This window comes from Drechmeria coniospora, chromosome 02 (assembly GCF_001625195.1).
Source record: "Drechmeria coniospora strain ARSEF 6962 chromosome 02, whole genome shotgun sequence".
Lineage (NCBI taxonomy): Eukaryota > Fungi > Ascomycota > Sordariomycetes > Hypocreales > Ophiocordycipitaceae > Drechmeria > Drechmeria coniospora.
In genome coordinates this window covers 5624801-5646157 of record NC_054390.1, presented here as the reverse complement: position 1 = coordinate 5646157, position 21357 = coordinate 5624801, and the positions used below count along the sequence as shown (strand labels likewise).

Genomic DNA, 21357 nt, shown 5'->3' with positions numbered 1-21357 from the left:
TAGTTGCCTAGAAAGTCGACCTGTACCGACCCAAGCGACCGGCCACCATACCCTACTCGTAAGTCCTTGGGACCGCCGTCGCACCTTGTGGTACTGGGATGCTTGAGTCGGTCGCCACGTGGCTGCAGCGCCGAACCGTCACACCGGTTGCTTGTGCTATCACCGTATCACATTGGCCGCTATTTTCTCAGATAGACGTGGCCCGCTTCAGCGGAACATTGGCTACAATTGCAAAGGCCACGTACTTCGTCCTATGTTTTGCACGGACACCATGATGCAATACAGAAGGGCACACATAGTCTCTCGTGGTCTGTGAGTTGCATTACGTTGCCTCCATGCTTGCTTTCGTGGCAACGAGTGTAGTCATATGCCGTTCAATAGCCCTGCTTGCCATTCCCCAAACGATGCAGCTCTTGCTAGCGTCATAGCACAGCTTTAGGCATCGTTCAAATCGGGTTTCTCGGGGCATGTGACGGTTCAAACAACTAAACTGAAGCTGAAACGTCTCTTGCATATCACTTTTTCATTGCGATGACGTCTTGGACAGACAATCGAATCCTTGGAGCTCGTGGGGCGTGTGTGAATGTTGGCTCACACGCCTCGGAAACCAGCTGATCGCCACCGTTCCATGTACAATTAGGTTCATTGCATTCCGTGTTACCATCAAGACTGATTGATTTCAGCACCCATTATTTGGCATACTGAGAGAACTTGTGTTTGGCGGACGTCCGTCCGAAATGCGCTCGTATAGTATGCCTCCAAACTTTAGCTGTCGCTTCGGTTGTTGATGTTGTTCGAGACGAATTCACAAAGTTCGATGCGGCTACCGTGATGAGTTTCTGCAAATATGCAAACTTCGAAGATTTTTTTTGGAGCATGGGTCATGTTCGAATGGCAAACGCTAAGTCAGTGCTTCTGGAGGCTCGGAGCGCGAATCGTGATCGGTGCCCTCACGGTTTGGCAATGGACATGTCCAATTGGAAGCAGTGTACAGTATTCTTATCCTTCAGGCATTCCTTCACCTGTAGGTCATCCTCTTGATTCCCTTGTCAAATCTTCCACCGAAGTGTAGTTTCGTTCTGGATCGCCAGGGGCTACGCATCCCTGCGGAGGCTCAGTGGACTACAGTAACAGCTGATGCACCTGGCAATTGAAGTCAAAGGAAACTACCTACCTTTGGCATCGCTGTAGTGCCTCAATCAACATGCTGGACGTTTGAAGCTGTGATTATGCATGGGTTTCCCCCATAGCGTTCACCTAATGATCATGACGCATGTTGCGGCGGCAGCAATCGGTCCACGTAACGGACGCCATCCATGATTTGTTTTACCGCATGGTTATGTACAACAAGCATAGCAGCTCAAAATCCAATGGGAGACAGACATTAGCCCTCTTCTTTCCTGACCATTGACTCTTGTTGGTTAGTGGTTGAGACGATCCTCCAGCTACGGCTCTGTGACAAACCAGCTGTCAGCCATCAGCCACATTTGTACCTGGTGTCAGAGTTCTGCATTGAATTACTACCGCTGCAATAGCCAGCCAACTTCAGCCCCATTCGTTTCCGAGGTCATGATTATGCTATAATGTGCTGTTATTGGTGATGCTGATGAAGCCCAAGCTTGCGGCACACTGGCCAGCGGAGCTGGCAGCAGGAACAGCCAGATTCCAGCCCTGGCCTGAACCATCCCGTGAGTGATGCGCAATCTTTGATCTATTCCCTCGAAAAGAGGAATGATCACCACCATTGGACTAGGCAATATTGTTTGTCAGCTTTTTCCCCGCGTGACGCTATCACCAGCAAAAAGCATGGACAAGTGAAATCCGACGATTCAACTGTTCGATGTTTCAGTAACTGCGCCCCAATCGGGTAAACAATGTTCGAGCTGACCAATTAGTACCCCTGCAGATGATGTCCTTGCGGCTCAGAAATGTGTCACTTCTAAATATATCTGGGTAAATTTACCCCCCCTGACTTTATGATTACCTAAATCTCACCTAGCTCTCCTTCACCGCCATGCAGCTGTACTGTGTGCGCCTCACTCGGATGTAAGCATCACCGAGGGCTGTACATCGCAAAGGCCATCACCACGGAAGTTGGGAACGGGGTCATGACTATCATTTGAAGAGGTATATAAACTCTCGGATCGGTCCAAATCCTGATACTGTCATCACTTTCAACATTACTTCTAAATCAACCGTCATTGCACAAACAACTCCCTCCAGCCTAATAGCTTTGATTTACTTAACAAGAGCTTAACTCGGAACCGAGTCTCAAAAATGCGCTCTCATCGGACATTCGCGCTCGTTGCCCTGGTTGTGGCTGCCACTGTTTCCGCTGCACCGACTCTCACTGTTCGTCAAGATGCATCCAAGACAGTTCCTCACACGGGCGTCACTCACTCTGTCGTCGCCGGCCTTGCTGGTCTTCGCTTCGATCCCGACAACGTCGTTGCCGAAATTGGCGACGTCATCGAATGGCACTTTCTCCCGAGGAACCACTCCATTGCGCAGTCCAACTTTGGTAATCCGTGTCAGCCTCTAGCAGATGGTGCCTCATTTTTTGCCGGATTCAACTTTTTCACCCAGCAGGGCCAGGCCCCGGATGTGTTCCAAATTGTTGTCGAGGACAAAAAGACCATCTGGTACTACTGTCCCCAGCAGGGCGGCTCACATTGTCAGAACGGCATGGTCGGTGTCATCAACCAGAACTTTGACAATCAGAGATTCAGCCTTGCCCGTCACAAAGAGCTCGCTGCCATGACTGGTGTGTCCGTCATTCCGCCAGTTGTTCAGGGTGGAAAGGTCATCAGGAACCCAAACCCCAACGGGGGGTTTTAAGTTGATAAACTACCATAAATTGGGTTGGGGTCTAAATATATCGACGGCGGGACACTGCGCATGATGTGATGAGTTGTGCTGGGGTGTTTTGGTATGTTTTGAAGATCTTCTGGAATGCTGCTGAGTTTGAGTTATCATCGTCAACGGAGGGAATTTGAAGAGTAGGGAGTGGTGATTGCTAGACAATGCTAACTTACATTTCTGAAATCTCGCAAGAAATATGGAAACGGGTCACCGAGGAGCCAGAATAGTCTGATAGAAGTTTAATATTCGGCGTGAAATGAACATTTGTGGTGGAATTACATGTGACGGCATCCGCATGATTTGGGTGCTGTCAGTCAAGATTATCGTGTCTCTGCGTTATAGTCCATGGGCAGCGTACAAACATCGTCAAAGTTGATGCTTTAATCATATGCTATCTGTTTTTATCCATGGTCCGGGCACTAAGGTCTTCAAAGTCGATGCTTGTATCATATGCTATCTGTTATTATCCATGGTCAGGGTACTAAGGTCTTCAAAGTCGATGCTTGTATCATACGCTACCGGTTACTGTCCATGGGCAGGGTGCGAATGTCTTCAAAGTCAATGCTTGTATCATGTGGCGGTCTAGACAGTTTTCAGTTCCACTCTTTCCATTCTCAAGATTTATTTGCAACCCTTTGTCCCGGCAGGAATCAGGTCACGTCACGAAGCTAAAGCAAAACAGACTACTTCACGCACACCAAGTTACTCATTGGAATTACTGGTAGAATACCGTTGTTGGCGTGCTCCTGCAGCTCCCACAACAGTATCACTGTTCATCCAGCGGATAGGCCAATACTTTTGCACTTTCATCCGCCTGTTGCCGTGATATCTGGTTGTTGTAGTCTTGATAATGACTCATGGCATCTTGATGTACTTATACCCGATGTTTGTTGGATGCATGCGGGCCGCAACCTGACATGGAACTACAGTGAAAAGTGGATTAATAAGAACTACGTTTCGGTAGTCCAACTCCAGCGTCAACAGCCACCGATCAGAAACTGGTCCGATGACAGCGAGCGCAAGCCTTGATTCAGGTTTGACATCAACATCACCCGCCCCGTTATGGCATCGACCCAGTTCTTGGAGCACATGGCTGGTTAGAACAGGTACCAGAATACACACACACACAGGTACCCTTTCTTGTCGAACCTGCCTCGGACCATGAATGAGCCAGTTCTATTCGGGAATAGCATAGAAGCATGGGCTGTCTCAGAAGTTGTCTCGCCTCTTGCAAGTGTAAAGTTTATAAAGTGACAGGTCATTCACATATGTTGGCACAAACAATGACGGCACTTAACGATGCGGAGGCGGGGCGGGATCCATTCATCACCCCTCGACGGTCCACGAATGACACCACAAAGGCCTGGCCAGACCATTGTTGCAAGGTGCTCCAAGTAGTAGTATGTATTTTCTCCCAACAATACCTCAATCAAACGGAGTCCAGAGCAGCTACTTGGTTTCCATGGCCCGCAATGCGGAGCCTTATGGAAGCGCTGGCTCGTCCTAGCTCATGGGGTCTTGTGCCCTCCTTGGCAGAAGATCGTATCGACTCCATATATAATCCGATCTTACATACGTTTACTAGGTGGAAGGACACTTCTATTGCGGTTCATTCCGAACTCCTGGTGTGAACCTGGGTGCCATTAATTCGTCGCTCTTGACTGTCCGGTTTGCATATTATTGTTTCATCCGATTTTGTACTGCATGGGACAATAGAACACACTTGAAAGAAAATAGGAGCCTGGAGCTGTTATGTGGCGAAACCATTGGACTGTTGAAACAACACTAAAGGGAACCGACTTTCTTCCACCGTGATAAGAGTACTTTAAAGTTTTTTGTTCCCCACCCATACAGGCAGTCACCTTTTTGAGCGTCATCTCATTGGAGAGCGAGAGACGGAGCTGTCGCCCAGTGGAATGGGGAGATTGGGTCTCAAGACTGAACTTTGTCGGGATGTCCTGCCGTAGCGTGTCGAGGATCACCGACGCTACCTTAATGATGCCTATTCTGCGGAACACGTGTCTCAATAACAGTACAGAATCGCCCCATGCAATGCTCTTAATCTCATCAATGATGCCGACCTCGTTCTGTTCCTGGTATGCTGATCCCCTCTTGTACAATCTTCGCAGTTCTAATCCATTTCCGAGGATGAAATCCTGCAAATAGCTAATCGCAAAAGAGGCTGCTTGCAATCCAACTTGGCTTCCACCACTAATGACTGCGAACCAACCCAAGTACGTCTCGACAGAGATAATTTGATAAATTGTTGTATCAAATTATCTTATCATCAACACTATCTAGTCGCTCGTTTCGAACTTCATGACTCTTTCGCTTCAACACCCAGGCAGAAATCCGTCATACTGGAGAAGCGTTGTCATACCGGAACGGAAACTGCGTGCGTAAAATGTTAGCAAGGAGATCTTCGTCTCTTCAAGATGACGACCCTCGAACGGACAAGAGCGATGAGCCCGTGCGGGCCTCCGTCGTTTCTCTGCGGTATGAATTTCTTAAACAAGGGCAGCCACCGATACCGATTCCGCCGGCTCGCAATCCACTCCGTCCTCCCAGCACAGCCAGCACCATAAAATTTACAACGCAATCCAGTGACGCATCCAGGACTTGTAGCACTATCGTCGTTGAGCCGCCGCCACGTTATTATCCTCCCCTCTCTCCACTTCGAGCGAAACGACAACCCGGAAGATCCTTTTCTCCCGCAACCAAGTCCGTTCACGTGAGGCGAGACTCGGGTCACTCGCCCACCATGCCGACTCCGGGAGGTTTCGGGCGAGCATCCTTCTCTTCGAAATGCCCGAGCGAAGATGCCTATGTCGATACGAATACTAATACTGTGTTGCTGTGCGACGCGACATCGCCTACGTCCATCGCCGAGCAAGCGGGCAGGGGGGGTTCAATGGCCGTCGCGCAACCAGCAGTTCGGGAAGTGTCTCCACCAACTGAAGTGGCCAAGAGGCCCCTGGAACCCTTGCGATCGAGCTCAACAATGGACGATGCTTCCAGACCCTTACCCCCTGCGCCCCCTCCGCCGTCGGCGACGAAATTGTCGAAGAAGAAGGCCATCGATAGGCTATTCTCCTCTGGATTCTCCTTCTCGAAAAGAGGGAGCATCGTATTCAACCATTCTCACGCCTCGATGACCAATAAGCAACAATCACACTCCAGAACCATGAGCAATCCTCATGCTGCCAACGAATTAAGCGATGCGATAGATGCGCTGAGTGTTTCTCGTAGAGCGAATAGTGATGGCATGATTCGACCGACAAACCACCATCACTTCTCATCTAACACGACAACGGTAATTCAAGAGGAGGTGAGCGGGCATGAGTCGAATGAGGACCACAAGAACAACTGGGAGCCAAACCTGGTGTCCCAAGAGCCTAAAGCCAAAGCAGGCAACCACGGCGGAAATGCGGTTGCAATGACGAAATCAGGAGACTCGGAAAGGCCTGATTGTTACCGGACTAAGCCGAAGAGAAAACTTCGACGCAAATCGGCCCTTCGACCAACGGTACAAGGAGCAGGAACAAACTCTTCCGTGAGGAAGAGAGATAGTCAATACTCTGCGAGGGAGAAACGGCAATCTCGGATAATGAATGGCGACACTATGACCCCTAATATGCAGAGTGCATTTTTTGCAGCCTTGGAGAAACCGGAGACGGCTCCGCCTGTTACCCCTTACGTCACTCCTATTGACAGTTCTGCTCTCCCCCAGACTGTCACTCCTACCGTCGCCCCTGTCGTCGCTCCAATCTTTACTCCAATTGTTATTCCCCATATCAAGTTCACACCACTAGCGGTCCCTATTCCGACCAGGAGTCTCGGTGACGAACTCTACCTTGACAAATTTACATTCTCGAACCGTGGCAGTATGCTGCTTGGGGGCCGGCGAATGCTGAGCCTTCGCAAGGTACCAAGCCAATCCTCGAACGCCAACGATATGGGGCCTACACTCGAGTCACATGCAGAAGAAGATGAGTTCGTCTCTGAAACGCCACGGACATGCGAAATGCGCGGGAAATTGTCTCCTACACAAGAGGAACCACACGAAGGTGACGAGCCAGTATCTCCTACCGCAATATCTCAACCAGACGACTCTCTTTCTTCACCCAACAAAATGCATAAACCCGGAGCGAAAACGGCATTTTCGATGCTTCCCCGAATTAATACACGAGACATTGAAACTCTCCAAACTAGCCCAACCACTTCTACACACAGCGCAATGACTGCTACCGCAGTACAGGTATATCAGTCAGACAACGTCCATCCTTCTCCCACGACAATGCATGGGTCCGGAGAAGAACCTACATCGTCGATGCTTCCCCTAACTAATACAAGAGACATTGAAACTCCCAAAACTAGTCCAACCACTTCCACGCACAGCGCGATGAATGCTACCGCACCACCGGTAAATCAAGCAGACCACGCCCATCCTTCTCCCACAGCAATGCATAGGCCTGGAGCAGAAACTACATTGTCGATGCTACCCCGAACTAATGCACGAGACGTTGAAGCTCCCAAAACTAGACCAACCAATTCCACTCCCAGTGCGATGACGGCTACCGCAGTACCGGAACATCAAGCAGATAACGTCCTCTCCTCCCCTACTAGAATGCATAGGCCCGGATCAGAAACTACATTGTCAATCTTTCCCCGGATGCACGCCCGAGACATTGAAACTCACAAAACTAGTCCGACGGCTTCCTCTCCCAACGCGACGTCCCCTTTTGCAGTACCAGTATATCAGGCAGACAAGACCCTTCATTCACCCACTACCATGCATAAAGCAGGAGCAGAAACTACATTGTCGATCTTTCCCCGGGTTCACACCTTAGACATTGAGACGCCCAAAACTAGTCCGACGTCGTCTCCCAACGCAACGAATGAGGATACGACACTCTCCATTGACGATAAGATTTCAGGGGGCACCAATGGACATGTTAAGAAGGTACGGGCACCCTGTGGGATTCGTCATCCTTTTTGCAGTGTGTGAATCCACTATGTCCGAGGGCGTCCTCATCGAACTTCGCACGGGCGTAGTAGACGTGCATTTGCACTCTTTGGTTCATCTTCACTCTGTATCAAAGCGGTATGCTAACTAAACAATAGCGACGTGGTGGGTCAATCGTCTTCCGAATTCGTCACGCAAAGATCATTCAACAAATCTTCCATGTATCACACTAGCTCAAGGACAAATGGTGCCGGGTAATGGTTCAAGGAATGGTACCTATTAATATTGGTTGTACATTTAGTTCATTGAGCGAGCAGTGGATAATATCGCATATAGTGGAGCTGGCAATTCAATGTTTGTTCCCGTCTACTGTACATGGCTGGGAAAGAACGACGTGTTGTCCAGGCTTATCTACAAAACATATCCTGTTTGTGGAATGAATGAGCGAATTTGGCCGGGCTAACAAATTCGCTGTTTGTTTATCGAATGCCGTGATGCGAACAATATCGAGGCTAACAGTCCATGGTGCCAACGTGAGGCTCGGTATAGTCCGATCTACTCTGAGAAATCGGTAACGGTCACCCAAGTCGAATAAAATGCTGGGGGAAGAAGTCAGCGGGGTCCAAGCTAGAAGATGGTCATTCGCGAGGTGCGTGTGAGGTGTCCGGTCTATGCTGGCCTCCTTCACGGGATGGTTGGGTATCGGTGCCGGGGAACAATCCTCCACGTACCATCGGCAGACAATAACCCGTGCCGTCGCCGCCTCGCTCATCAATTTCTCCAGACCAATACTCCCTTTGCGTATAGGCCAGACACAATGCCGACTCCCCTGTTTACATCTCTCACAGCCGTGGCGCTGGTTGGGTACAACGTATCAAGATACAGCATTCTCAGGCCGGTCGACTCGCTCCATTCGGCGACCGCAGATGGTGCGTTTCCGACTGCGCAATACTCTTTCATCTCGCTGGACGCCTCCTCTAGCGCGTCTGGATCGTTACAAATGCGCCGCGTCTCCGTAAATTTTGTCAGAGCAGGTGGATGTGGATGGCCTGCGATGAGAAGCTTTCCCCCGGAGAGGGACATGTTGTCGGGCAGAAACGGAACGCGAATGCGGGATCGATAGGTGAGCGAACCGTCCCTCCGGGCATCATACAGGTTGACGACTGAACCACTGGTTGAAGCAACGGCGACGGTGGTGCTGTTCAGAATCTCGATGCCGTTGGCGAATGGTAGGCGTGCAACGACGCTGGCCCGGGTTTCGCCGCCGTGTGTTTTTACGTGCACGACGGTTCCTAAAGGCAGTGCTAGATAGGTCTCTACTTTGGAGAGCGCCTTGGACCAGGTTGCGGTGAAATAGTGGTCGTTGGAGACGTAAAACTCGTCACTGTTGATCAGCGCGATGGCGTTGGGGCCGTTGATGAGGGTATGCTGAATCGTCCGGGTATGGGTCGCTGTGAGCTCGCCGATGCTCAGCTTGAATGTCTCAATCCGTGGACCAGCTTTGGCGTGGTTCGAGACGTAGAGCGTCGACGTGGTCTTGTCGTATGCCATGCCGAGAGTGTGAAAGTCGGCGGCGGTGGTGAAGTTGACGAGCTCGATGCTCCGCAACGCGTCCTCATCGGCCGCAACCTTGTAGTCGTACACATAGAGCCCGGCGGCGGCGACGGGTCCAGGAGCAAAGACGCCCTGTGCAGGTGGATTAGTGAGACGAACAGGGGAAATATGGAACCATTCCCGCATCATCCGTCCCACTTACCATGACCGTGTTCCACCTCTCTCGACCAGGGTCACAGGCCAAAACGGCGATGCCCTCGTCCTCTAGAAGCAGCACATCTTCGCAGCTCCTGATGCGATCGGCGAATTTTACGCTGTGGCTTTTGAACGTGTTGATCTTGACGAGGCGTTCGGGAGCATTGTTGTAAAACATGACCAGCACCTGACTTCGCTCATAGAGGAAGGGGGTTAGGGCGGCGAGCGCCAAGAGCAGCTGCAGACGTCAGAGATTAGTATATTTTGTGTTGCTTCGACAGAGGACCTACAAATGCAGATGAAAGGCCCATCTTGCCGAGAGATGCTGCGAGAAGGGATCAAACTATGATCATCCAGAGGCTTCTGACGCGTTGGATAGGATGATGTGCGGGATAATGTGGAGGAATTAGACATTCGGAATGATCCGTGCAACTCGGGGCTTGCTGATGAGTAACATACAAGGAAATGATTTTTTTCGAGGAGGGGTTCGGCAAACGTTGAGTGTACGGAGTACATACATGTATATGCTGTGAACCGTGTCTCGGAACGGAATTTGACGATTGCTCTTAACTATGTTGATCCGAGGCCTGCGAATTCCGGCGCCTGCAAGGGTTGGAGTCCGTATACCAGTGTCATGTGCGGAGTACAGTCGACAAATGGAGAACCCAGCTGCGGCTCATCCGGCGCAATAATGATGATGGCCATGCTTGTAAGGAGTCCATGCAGACGATGGTAGATATGTGAGCTTGTCAAAATAGTAGCTTTGTCACTGTCAGTATATTGATGTTGATGCGGGGTTGGTTACGAATAGCAAACACTGCCCCAGCCGATGTCGTCCAGGGTACACCAGCAGCCGTCGACCCGTCTTGTTGCTTGCCGAAAGCCAGGAGCATGGAGGCACATACTCAACGAACGGTCCTCCGCCAGCCCTTCTATCCTCAATAGTGCCGTGAATGTCTGCAATATGCAAGGACCCATAGTCGTCCGACCGAGATGCCCGCAACATGTCGGTACCACTTGATTTCTGTGCAGACGTAAGCCGATCGAATTGACATCAATTTTTGCTGGGAGGGACGTTACTAATCTGAGGACGCCATCGCCAGTCTCCTACTGCAACAGTCGCGGCCTTTTCATTGCTTGCCATTAAGAATGCAGTATTCATCGCCACATGTTGCATTTGATTTGATGAATCGATCGTCACCGACACGGAGGGTCATTGGGAGAGCAAGCCGATGCTGTTGGGGATCCGAGGCACAGTTCAGTGGGTCATGATCAAAACCACCAAATCGATTCATGAACTTTGATGAACTGGCGAGAATGGCGCATTTTTCAAGATCTAAAGGAAAGAGGAATACCAAAATGCATCGGTGGCGCTCGAAACATAGGCAGTCTGCTCGTGGGAGTTGCAGTCTTGGACCTGGATTGATTTATGGTGTTGTCTCTATAGGGTAGCCGGAATTATATTTGTTCCACTGTATTCCGTACGGAGCACAGTATACATCAACGTGTGCGGAGCACAGGCACGGAGTACTTATTGCAGTGTACTTATGGAGTGCCGTGTGCGGAGTACGTACAGTAAGCACTCCGTACAGTAATAATATGTGATGGACACGGCCGCAGCTTCGTCACATGACTCCACTGGTGGGCCATGGGAAGCTTTCCATGGCGATGATCGAGTTTGCTCCTCAACCTTCTTCCATTGATTCAACAGCCTCGGCCGCGCGACAAGGAGTGACGAGCTCAACATGCTTGCGTCCAGCAGGCGATGATGCGGCCACCACCTCGAATCCCAGCCGCCCCCGCTGCGGACCTTCTTTGCCTTGCTCCTGGGCCAATTCGACGCGAGCTGAGACGACGACGATGGCTCTCGTCCGCCACGAGCTTGCATGCCCCGAGGCCCGTCAGCCTCCAGCCGCTGGCCGGAGCAGGTTTCTTTCTGTCCAATCGGCTGTTTGAGAGATCTGGCTGTCTCGAATCACTCGTCGCAGCTCGTCGATCTCGGGCGACCTCATCGTACTCGGCCACGACGACGACGGCCGACGCGCCGCCCGCTCCGACCGAGCTCCCTCCCCATCGTCGGCGACGCGCTCAGAAACAGGCAGAAGCCGGGTTGCGGTACCCCGACTCAAGCCTCCCCGCCAATGCCTCGACGACGCTGGCGAACCTCGCGGCGGCCCAACCCGCCAACTCCCTGCGACGCATCCTTCCGACCCTCTTCTCCCTCTCGAAGCCGCGGCTTACCGTCCTCGTCGTCCTGACAGCCATGGCCCCTTACGCCCTCTACCCAGTTCCCGAGATGCTGACGCCGCCGATGACCGACACGCCGAGCCTGAGCCCGCTAACGCTGCTCTTCCTCACCACCGGCACCGCCCTCTGCTCGGCGAGTGCCAACGCGCTCAACATGCTTTACGAACCCTCGACCGACGCCAAAATGTCACGGACGAGAAACCGGCCGCTCGTGCGAAAGTTAATTTCCACCCGAAGCGCCGCCCTCTTCGCCATGCTCGCCGGCGCCGCTGGTGTCTGCGCCTTGTTCTATGGCGTGAACCCGACCGTCTCGTTCCTCGGCCTGTCCAACATCGTCCTGTACGCCGGAATATACACGCCTCTGAAGGCGGTAACTGCCTTCAATACCTGGGTAGGCGCCGTCGTCGGTGGCATACCCCCTCTCATGGGTTGGGCAGCCGCAGCTGGCGAGGCGGCGACCAATGATGGCTCATGGAGGGAGTTGCTCTTCGCCGCCGACGGCTCATCCGCAGGTGGTTGGCTCATGGCCGCCCTGCTCTTTGCCTGGCAATTCCCTCACTTCATGGCCCTCAGCTGGGGCATCCGCGAGGAGTACAAGGCTGCCGGCCTGCGCATGCTCGCCTGGACGAATCCGGCCCGGAACTCGCGCGTTGCCCTGCGCTACAGCCTCGTTTTCATCCCCATCTGCCTCGGTCTCTGTGCCGCTGGCGTGACGGAGCCGGTCTTTGCGCTGACGAGCTTGCCCATCAATCTGTGGCTCGTACGGGAGGCCGTGCGCTTCTGGCGGTACGAAGGCCACAAAGGCAGCGCGCGGGGACTCTTTTGGGCCACCGTCTGGCACCTCCCCGGCGTCATGATCCTCGCACTTTTGCACAAGAAAGGCATGTGGAGCAGAGCCTGGAAGAGCGCGTTTGGCACCCCCGACGACGACGGCATGTGGGAAGAGGAAGAGTTGGAGGAGATGGCGACCATGACGGCAGCCAGGGTGGCCGAAACGGCCGTCAAGCCGTGAGTCGTTTACAGCCGTGTATGAGCGAAGCAGGAGAAGGTCGAGTCCCCTCCATGGTTTGTTTGTGGACACTACCAGCGAGGCTATAGACGTGCAGTCGCCGCAAAAGCCATGAACTGTAGTAAAAGGTCAATCGAGCGTTTTCATATTCCCTCCCTGCGCTGTTTTTAACGTACAAGATGACGCGTAATTGGCATATTAACATGGCTCATGAGCCGCGAGCCTATGACCCCCACGCCGGGATAGATGTCTCCTGTCGGACCCAATGCACACGACCAACTCCCAATTCCAGAACGCTCAGAATGCTTCATTTAGGCTTCATCGATGACAAGAAAAAAAAGAGGAGAAATGACAAGATGGGAGAAATGGGTTGAAACTAGAACCAGAGAAACAAGACTAATACAATGACCTCCTGGGCAGAAAGGAAGAATGAAAGGCTGAAAAGTCGGGCTCATGTCCCCCTACGCCTAGCCGAGCGGTTCATGGCCGTTCCGTTGCCCATGTCGACGCCAGAGATCCTCTCAGGGTCGATATATGGGCTGCTCCTCTCGCTGCTGCCGTGTGACGTGTACCGTCGGCTCGCTGTCGCTGCCGCCACCGCTGCCGCCATGCTCGCCGTCGAACTCACGCTTGACGAGTAGTCGTTTTGTGTGGCGTAGCCGGGCGGGGCGTAGGCGACTGCGTACGGACTGTGTTGCTGCATATGCTGCTGCTGCTGCTGCTGCTGTTGCTGCTGCTGAAACTGTTGCTGGGACTGCGGATAGCTGGAATAGGAGCTCAGGGGCTGGATTTCACCATCAGGAGTAAGGTCGATCCCGGACAGGCCGCTGTCGTCATCATATCCTGTGAAATGCGGGCCATTCTCGAGACGTTCACGCCGTGTTGCCGCGCGGGCAGCACTCTGCAAGTTCTTGATCCCGTTGGACATGCACTGAGGTGGAAGTGTCAGCCGGAGGCTTGGTCTCTGCATCAACATGTCCCTTTGGGAAAGGGATATTATGGTACCTTTTGTTCGACCACATTCCACTTCTCACCCGTACGAGCCGCCAGGCCGCTCCATATTTCCTTGCGCATGCCCATGTACTCCTTGGCTAGCCGCTGCAACTTGCGGTTGTCCCAGTCATCGGAACCTTTACGCTCCATCAAACGCTCGTGACGCTTGCGGCAAGCGTTGGGTGACTTTTTCGGAAAGTACTGGTCCTTTATCTGGCTCCAGTTCAGCCCTTGCATGCGGGCGAGCACGAGCTGGTTGTCGTCCTGGGGGCTCCAGGCACCGGAACTGGCACGGTGCGGTACCAGCGGGATGGGGATGGGAGCTGGAAAATCGTCGCAAACTTGCCGTTGCTGCTGCTGCTGAACATGGAGGCCCACGGAAGAATTTGAGTCGGATGTATCCGGTATGGCATAGTAGTTAGTGGTAACGTTGTTGCGTTGCTGCTGTTGAGTATATAGGACCGGGTGGCCGGGGCCAGCCGCGGCCATCTGATCGGGAAGGGGGGTGCGCGACCCGGTGTTGTTGGCATTTCGTTTCGGCATTCTGTCGGTGTACCCGAGGCAGAAAAAAAAGGCCGAACAGCACAAGTCCCGCTGATAGGCTCGTTTCGGAAGAAAGGAAAATATTATAATTATCACCAGGGTGCTGTTGGGAAATGGTGGCCAAACCGGCAGGCCGATGGATTGGTAGGGATGGGGGGGCGGGGAGATCGAATGATGCAACAGATTAGATGGTCAGGACGCGCCGAAAGCTGAGAACGGACAGGAAAGGAAAATAAACAGAAAAGGAAAGGTCGAAATGGAAGAAGATGCTGTGTTTGAGAAGCGAAAGGCCGAGGCCAGGAAAGAGGACAGGACGCTGTTTTAAGTTGGCTTGTGGATGTTGAGATGGCGCCCAATGCCAATCCCACCACCTGGGGATGCCAAGGTGAGACAGACACTTGAGACTTGAGGGGCATGAAACCAAGCTTCCGCATCCTTGCAGACAAATCTGGACGTGTCTGGCCGCTGATATTGGCCCAGTTGGGGGTACGGGAAAGGAACTGGCGGCAAGATGACGGGAGGCACGCGCCGGCGGCTACGGACCGGGGTCCGGGCTGCGGAGTAGGAGTCGGCATGTATCAGGAAGCGCCAACCAGTTGTGGATGGCAAGATGAACGCATGGCTTGATGCCAGGCTTTCACCACATCTATTATCTACCATCGTGAGAACACTTGTCGTGTTGGATGGCAGTTTGTGTTTTGTAGTCGGTTGATTGTATTAGACAGGGTGGTTAATTTCATCCCAGTCCGTCGACCAGCAGCAGACATATACCATCCTGTTGCTTCCTCATATTGTTTCAATAAAATCCTACATGAATAAACCAGTGGCAATGGTAATGCATAGTAAGTGAAGGAGGCTTGTTGCATTGCATTGCGGCAGACATGCACTGAAGCAAAGGAGGCTGGCGGTAATAGGACGATGGCTCACTTGACGGCGAAGTGCACCATCTTGGACATGCCGACTTGATTGCGACGGTGCCACCAATGGAGAGACATCCGGTAAGACATCACAAATACATGCACAAGAACCTCGAGAGCGATTGAGCGTTGGCTGTAAACGTGGTGTCGGATGGATGATTCGAGGAAAGCATGACAGGCAGACCCGGTAAGCGCGCGTCAATAAGCACGTACTGCACAACCTGAACAAGTACTGTATGTACAATGTACTTACTCGAATCCTCCGCAGCATCCCATACATACAAGTATTCGTAATAATAACCATCCAGCCATTCAAACGGCTTCTATTTTAAGCTCCACCAAGGCGGTTGCCCACGTGCTCCGATATACATATACATTCGGAGCGTAATAATGCAGGACTTTTCGTAGCACAGGCGGTTATGCAGGCATTTTTGCACGTATTCTAATTCGGTCACGCTTGGTGGTATTGTTTCGAGTCACAGATTCCATCCGGTTTATATCAAAGGCTCATGAGTTGCAATGACCAACCTGCATGAACCATTTCCTGCTCGTCGAGGGCATAGGCGTATGTACATGCGGAATGTGTGGGCAAGCCAAGTTCATTGAATTTTACAAGCAGCATCCATAGAAGTTGGAGGGGAAAGGGGGCAACCCACCCAGCATCAACCGTTTCTCGATACCATTATTGCACGTTGCTATCATTTTAGTGATGGGTCTTCATCCTCTCTTACCTCACGTCTCGCGTACTGTACACGCAAGAATTATTTATTATTGTACGGCGGTAAATAGCCCCTTTTCGGCTGTTCGACGCATTACCCCGCCCTGGACAGGAACCGACCGGGGGTATATAAAGGCACGCCGTGAGCATTCACGTGTTTCTTTGCCTTGTAGTGCGGCAGAGTTTCATCAACGGTTATTTCTCTCCGGAACCTTTGACGAATTGCAAAACATTTATCACAAAAATGGCGAGTAGCAGCACCATTGAAGGAGTATTCGAACAGGTCCACTCAGCCGGGAAGACATTTCCGGAAACCGTCGGGGCGCTCATGGAACTCGGGGTTACAAGGTATCACGTCGACTTTGTCAGCTCCAGCGTTACGACATACAAACCCAAGACTGGAGGTGGTAGCTATGAAGTCCACAGAATACCCATACCTTTATCGAACGGCCGTCTTGATTCGAGCTGGGATGGGGCCGGCATCGTCAACGCAATTCGCCTTATTCAGCAGCGGGTAGAAATCAAGACGTACGCTGAATTCACCGAAAGATGCGTCAACGCGGGTGTCGCTGGATACCAAGCATGCTTGACCGGAAAACGGGTGGTGTACTATGGGCATAACGGCGACATGCACGTGGAATGGTTTCCTGGAGCTGAGCCGGGGACCAAGTAACACAAAGGCACGGTGGACAGACAAGGCGGCATGCTCACAACTACAAGTTGATACGTTCCCTATATAGCCCTCTGAGCGTGGCCGTTGTCACATCTTGCCTTGGCGGATGATGGCAGATGGCTTTGGATAGTAAGTACGTATCCATAGAAGGATACACATGTCGACAAAACCACACGATACATGTGGATGACAGGCTCAAGAGATATTCATCTTACATTCTCCTGCCTGACATCAGAGCCGTGCCGAGTCTCTGGCATGTCCTCCTCTCCATGCCGCACCAGAACCGCGCCGGGCAGATGCTGCGCGGCGAAATGGAAACAAGAAAATAAAACAGGGATCAAAAATTGGTGAAGGAAATGCCCGCTAAATTACAAATGTGACTGCACCTTGCCGCCCCCGCCGCAGCAGGAGCCCGCCGTGGGAAATGCGTTCGTCGAAGACGCATCCCTGCTGAGCTGCGACGCCGGCACCCACAGCGCCGGATTCTTCTGGAAGAAATTGCTCGCCCGCAGCATCACGCTCACCGGCTCGGCCGGCATGATGGGGAAGTCCTCGGTGCGAGGGAAGTGCGTCAGGCCGAACTGGATGTAGCACACAATGTCCGTGTTCTCGATGCTCTCGTCCCGGTTCGTCCAGTCGAGCACGCTCAGGTTGTCCTTGTAGCCCTCGGCGCCGGTCGATTGGCAGACGTAGTCGCCGGCGGGGAAGAGCTCGTAGTCCCGGTAGGGGACGACCCAGAGGGCCTTGCGGGCAAATGCGGCGCGGTTGTAGACGGTGCTCCCCGGCTTCGCGAGCACGGTGGGGCACTGCGTGTTGATGATCTTGTAGGCCACGGGCTTCTTGGCTGCCGCGTGGAGCCGGTTGGGGTTGACAATGTCCCAGGCCCGGCTCGTCTCGTGACAGTAGACGGCGGCACCCTCCTTGGCCGTCCGGAGCGGCGTCTTCTTGCAGTAGAAGCCGTTGCCGAAGGGGTTCTCGGGCGAGCCGACCTCGGCCTCGTACGGCACGGCGTCGCTCTGGACGATGGAGTTGTTGGGGCCGTCCACCTCGGGGTCGACGCGGAGCGAGAAGATGTGCTGGTGGTTGTGGGCGTTGATGCCGGGGGCCACCTCGGTGCCGAAGGGCGCGGCCGACTCGCCGGGGGCCATGCAATAGGTGTTGAGCATGCCCGTCAGCTTCACCTCGAGCTTGTAGGTGCCGTCGAGGGTGAAGGTGTGGTAGAAGCCGTACTCGTAGTTGGCGGCGGTGATGATTTGCGAGATGATGAGCTTGCGGTCGCGCGCCGAGACGACGTTGGCGTCGCGGAAGTCGGTGTGCTTGTAGAGCAGGCCGTTGTCCTCCTCGTGGATGCAGACGGCGTTCTTGATGACGGCCGCCTGGCCCTTGTTGGTGGAGAGCATGGCGTCGAGGTAGTGGATGGCGCCCTTGCAGTCGCAGCCGAGCTTGAGCGAGTTGGTCATGAGGCCGGTGCCGTACTCGCCCACGTCGAAGGCGTGCTTCTTGTGGTGAGGCGGGTCCGGGTTGCCGTAGGGAACGACCATCTCGACGACGCTGATGCGGTTGAAGAGGGTGCGCTCGCGCCCCTCGTAGGGGTCGTCGACGCGGACGTCGGAGAGGACGATGCCCTCGCGGTAGTTGAAGCCGATGTGCATCTTGAAGCCGGCCCAGTGGATCTCGTTGCCCCTCATCTGGAAGGAGACGCCTTCGGGCTGGGTGATGTCGATGGGCTTGAGCCGCTGGGGCTGGTACCCGTCGGCGACGAACTCGGGCAGGTAGTTGTGCTGGGCGAGGGGCACCTTGGTGCGGGCGCCGTCGACGCGGCGGACGTCGACGGCGAGCACCTCCTCGGTCTCGGTGTCGGCGACGACGGTGAAGTCGAGCGGGTGGGCGTACTGGTTGTCGTGGGCCGAGGCGCGGTAGTAGGGGAGGCCCTGCTGCAGCCGGCGCTCGAAGCCCCAGCGGTCGTCGACGCCGATGGCCCAGGCGTCGAAGTAGACGGAGGCCATGTCGGTGATGCCGAGCTCGGCGCAGGCGGCGATGACGTGCGGATCCTTGCGGGCGACGCGTTCCATGACGTCGAGGTCCTCGAGCGTCAGGGTCGGGGCGACGTCCTCGAGCCCGCGCCAATCCTCGACGGCCGACTTGGCGAGGTTGACGATGACTTCGGCGACGTGGGGGGTGCCCTGCTCGAGGACGACGGCAAAGGCACGGCGCTCGGGCCGGGGGCCGAGACGGGACCGGAAGGCGGCATACTCGTTCTTCTTGGGCTCGCGTAAGGTGATGCAGTTGAACTTGACCTGCTTCGGCGCCGCGAAGGCGCGAATCAGGCTCGCCGCCGTCGTGATCTCGGCGGCCGAGAGGGGATCTAGGAGAGGAGACGACGACCGTAAGCACAAGACGGTGATGCTCCGGGGGGGAGGGGGGCGACGAGAACGAGGGCACCGATGCCGGCTTACCAAGGGGGTGAACATGGGTCTGGGTGGCGGCCGTCGCCGAGGGCGCACCGTCGACCGGGTCCGGGAGGATAATGTAGCCCGGGATGGAGGTCGTGTCTGGCTGCTGCATCGGGGCCTGCATGGTTGGTCGGCGTCGGCGGGCGTCGGCGTCGGTGTCGGTCTTCGTTTGTCGTCTCCTTTCGGCGAACGGCAGGGAGGGAGGGCGGGCGAGACGCTATATACAGTTGTCGCCTCAGGATTGGACGTGGTTGGCATTCTGGGCTGGAAGAATTTGGTTCCGCACGGCCGGATTACGGATGGGCAGGACGCGGGCCGCGGCGGCCGGAGGTCGACCGACTGTGGAGAAGGCGCGAACGTACGAGGCGCGGGGGAAGGAGAGGGCGAGGTGGGATGGACGGGTGACGCATGGCTCGATGTACAGGTGCAAGCAATGGCTCCCTCCTTCCATCGGGCGCCCGGCCGGAACAGCGTCCGGATGTACGCACACCGTACCTGTACGGTGCGAGGCAAGTATAGGACAGCTGCCACGCAGCCCAAGCTGGCGTGCTCGTAGAAGTACCTGTGCCCGGAAGAGCGTACAGGTACGCTTCGTGTACACGTCTGTGTGCTAAAGAACTCGGATGCATACGATCGTACGAGTACATGTACTTACTTGCGCATGGCCTACTGCCGCCCTGACTCTTCCAGGCACGACCTCTGTCGGCATTCCTCATTCATCATCATCCGTGCCAAAGGGCGCCGAGAGTGCGTCGCGGCCGGTAACGGTGCGGCGACAAGGCGAACGGAGGGCCAGCTTCGTCATCGTGCTCCTTTCCATGACTCGCTCTGTCTCGGTAGTTGCGACGAGTCAGCACTAACTGGCAGATAGGATTTATTTAGTGCTGAGCATCCCACGCTGAGGATTCAGGAGATGGGCCAACTTGGGCCAATCCTCCCTGGCTTTTTTTTTTTTTTTTTTGGTTTTCCTACCTTGGTACCGTAATATGGTGGGTGCACTGTACTCCGTACCCGTACAGTAATTCCTGCAATCCTTCCAGTTGCCGCCAGTGACTGGAGCAGTACGTGTGTGGCAGTGCGTACTTACAACGTGCACCTACTTACCTGTACGGGATTCCTCGTTCTTGTTGGTACCATGTATGGTGCTCGGCGCACGAGACGAGACGCCCACGGAAGTACACAGCAGTTAGTCGCCATCATTACCACCACTAATTCATACTCCGTACAGGCAGCGGTAAGTTAAAGTAAGTACATGCACACGCACTTATACTGTTGGCGTATTCCTCCGTACATGGACACAGTACGAAATGCGCCCGTGAAATTATATTGGTAATCCATGCCTGGTTCCTACTAAACTAATATGGTACCTACTTGGTACTACTGTGTTAAACCAATTGAACCATTGGACATGCGCAGGTGCAGCCCGAGTCAATCGGTACAGGAGGGGCAAAATGACTTGATCCCTCCGCAAGTCACTTCCCGTGCGGTCACCGTCGGGAAGCTACCTGGAGGATGATAGCGAGATGCTTGCAGTTGCTGTACTCGCTACCAGCAGTATACATGTTTTCGCGCAGCTGTTTGTTTGTGGAACATCAATTCCGTACGGATGCTTGCTCCGTACTCGGTACAGCAAGTAACATTACTGTAGGTATTACTTGCTTGGCACATGTACTTACACTGAAGTACTTACATGCAGTGCCAAGTGTACGTGTATATACTGTATATACTAGGTACTTAAGTACTTACAGTACGGAGTACTCCGTACTGTACTTACACCTACAGCAGTGCTGTTCTTGTACAACTTAGTACCTAGTACCTAGTAGGAATCTACAGCACTTACAAGTTACGGAGTACAGTATGTAATCACTGTATATCAGTACCTAGTACTTACCTGTACGGAGAATTTGTACGACAACCCACTACTTAATTAAGTACACTGATGAATTGCTGAGCCCATACCACCTATCCCACCAGGTACCTAGCAATTACCTTGGAACTCAATTGCAGTCCCTGGCTGTACTGTATCTCGCACGCTCTACTTTGTACTTGCATGTCTACTTACAGTATGCCGAACTTTGCCGACGTGATATTGCCCTACACTTTCTGTACCCAGTTGGCGATCGCACTCGTTCCTACGCCATCTCCATCCCCTCGTATTCCCATGGTCGCAGTCGGATGATGCGCATGTGCACTGGCGGAGAGAGCCGACCACCGGCGACACCCCGTA

At 53.7% G+C, this 21357-nt stretch overlaps 7 protein-coding genes across 7 annotated transcripts; 4 read left to right on the top strand and 3 right to left on the bottom strand.

Annotated features, from left to right (window-relative positions):
* Window positions 1-2277: 2277 nt before the first annotated feature.
* DCS_04643 (plastocyanin-like domain-containing protein) lies at window positions 2278-2838 on the top strand (the record flags this gene model as incomplete). The annotated part of the gene is made up of 1 exon (XM_040801950.1): window positions 2278-2838. One exon carries the CDS (start codon window positions 2278-2280, stop codon window positions 2836-2838), a length of 561 nt encoding a protein of 186 aa, XP_040656983.1.
* Window positions 2839-5623: 2785 nt separating this feature from the next.
* Window positions 5624-8061, top strand: DCS_04642 (uncharacterized protein; the record flags this gene model as incomplete). Its single annotated transcript, XM_040801949.1, has 2 exons — window positions 5624-7825; window positions 7987-8061. 2 exons carry the CDS (start codon window positions 5624-5626, stop codon window positions 8059-8061), a joined length of 2277 nt encoding a protein of 758 aa, XP_040656982.1.
* Window positions 8062-8599: 538 nt separating this feature from the next.
* On the bottom strand, window positions 8600-9888 carry DCS_04641 (Six-bladed beta-propeller, TolB-like protein; the record flags this gene model as incomplete). The annotated part of the gene is made up of 3 exons (XM_040801948.1): window positions 8600-9514; window positions 9585-9815; window positions 9868-9888. 3 exons carry the CDS (start codon window positions 9886-9888, stop codon window positions 8600-8602), a joined length of 1167 nt encoding a protein of 388 aa, XP_040656981.1.
* A 1457-nt stretch (window positions 9889-11345) lies between these two features.
* Window positions 11346-12836, top strand: DCS_04640 (protoheme IX farnesyltransferase; the record flags this gene model as incomplete). The annotated part of the gene is made up of 1 exon (XM_040801947.1): window positions 11346-12836. The coding sequence occupies one exon, from the start codon at window positions 11346-11348 to the stop codon at window positions 12834-12836; it is 1491 nt and encodes a 496-aa protein (XP_040656980.1).
* Window positions 12837-13284: 448 nt separating this feature from the next.
* Window positions 13285-14369, bottom strand: DCS_04639 (myb family transcription factor; the record flags this gene model as incomplete). The annotated part of the gene is made up of 2 exons (XM_040801946.1): window positions 13285-13764; window positions 13839-14369. 2 exons carry the CDS (start codon window positions 14367-14369, stop codon window positions 13285-13287), a joined length of 1011 nt encoding a protein of 336 aa, XP_040656979.1.
* Window positions 14370-16248: 1879 nt separating this feature from the next.
* Window positions 16249-16677, top strand: DCS_04638 (uncharacterized protein; the record flags this gene model as incomplete). The annotated part of the gene is made up of 1 exon (XM_040801945.1): window positions 16249-16677. One exon carries the CDS (start codon window positions 16249-16251, stop codon window positions 16675-16677), a length of 429 nt encoding a protein of 142 aa, XP_040656978.1.
* A 368-nt stretch (window positions 16678-17045) lies between these two features.
* On the bottom strand, window positions 17046-19254 carry DCS_04637 (peroxisomal copper amine oxidase; the record flags this gene model as incomplete). The annotated part of the gene is made up of 2 exons (XM_040801944.1): window positions 17046-19042; window positions 19134-19254. The coding sequence occupies 2 exons, from the start codon at window positions 19252-19254 to the stop codon at window positions 17046-17048; spliced, it is 2118 nt and encodes a 705-aa protein (XP_040656977.1).
* Between the last annotated feature and the right edge of the window lie 2103 nt (window positions 19255-21357).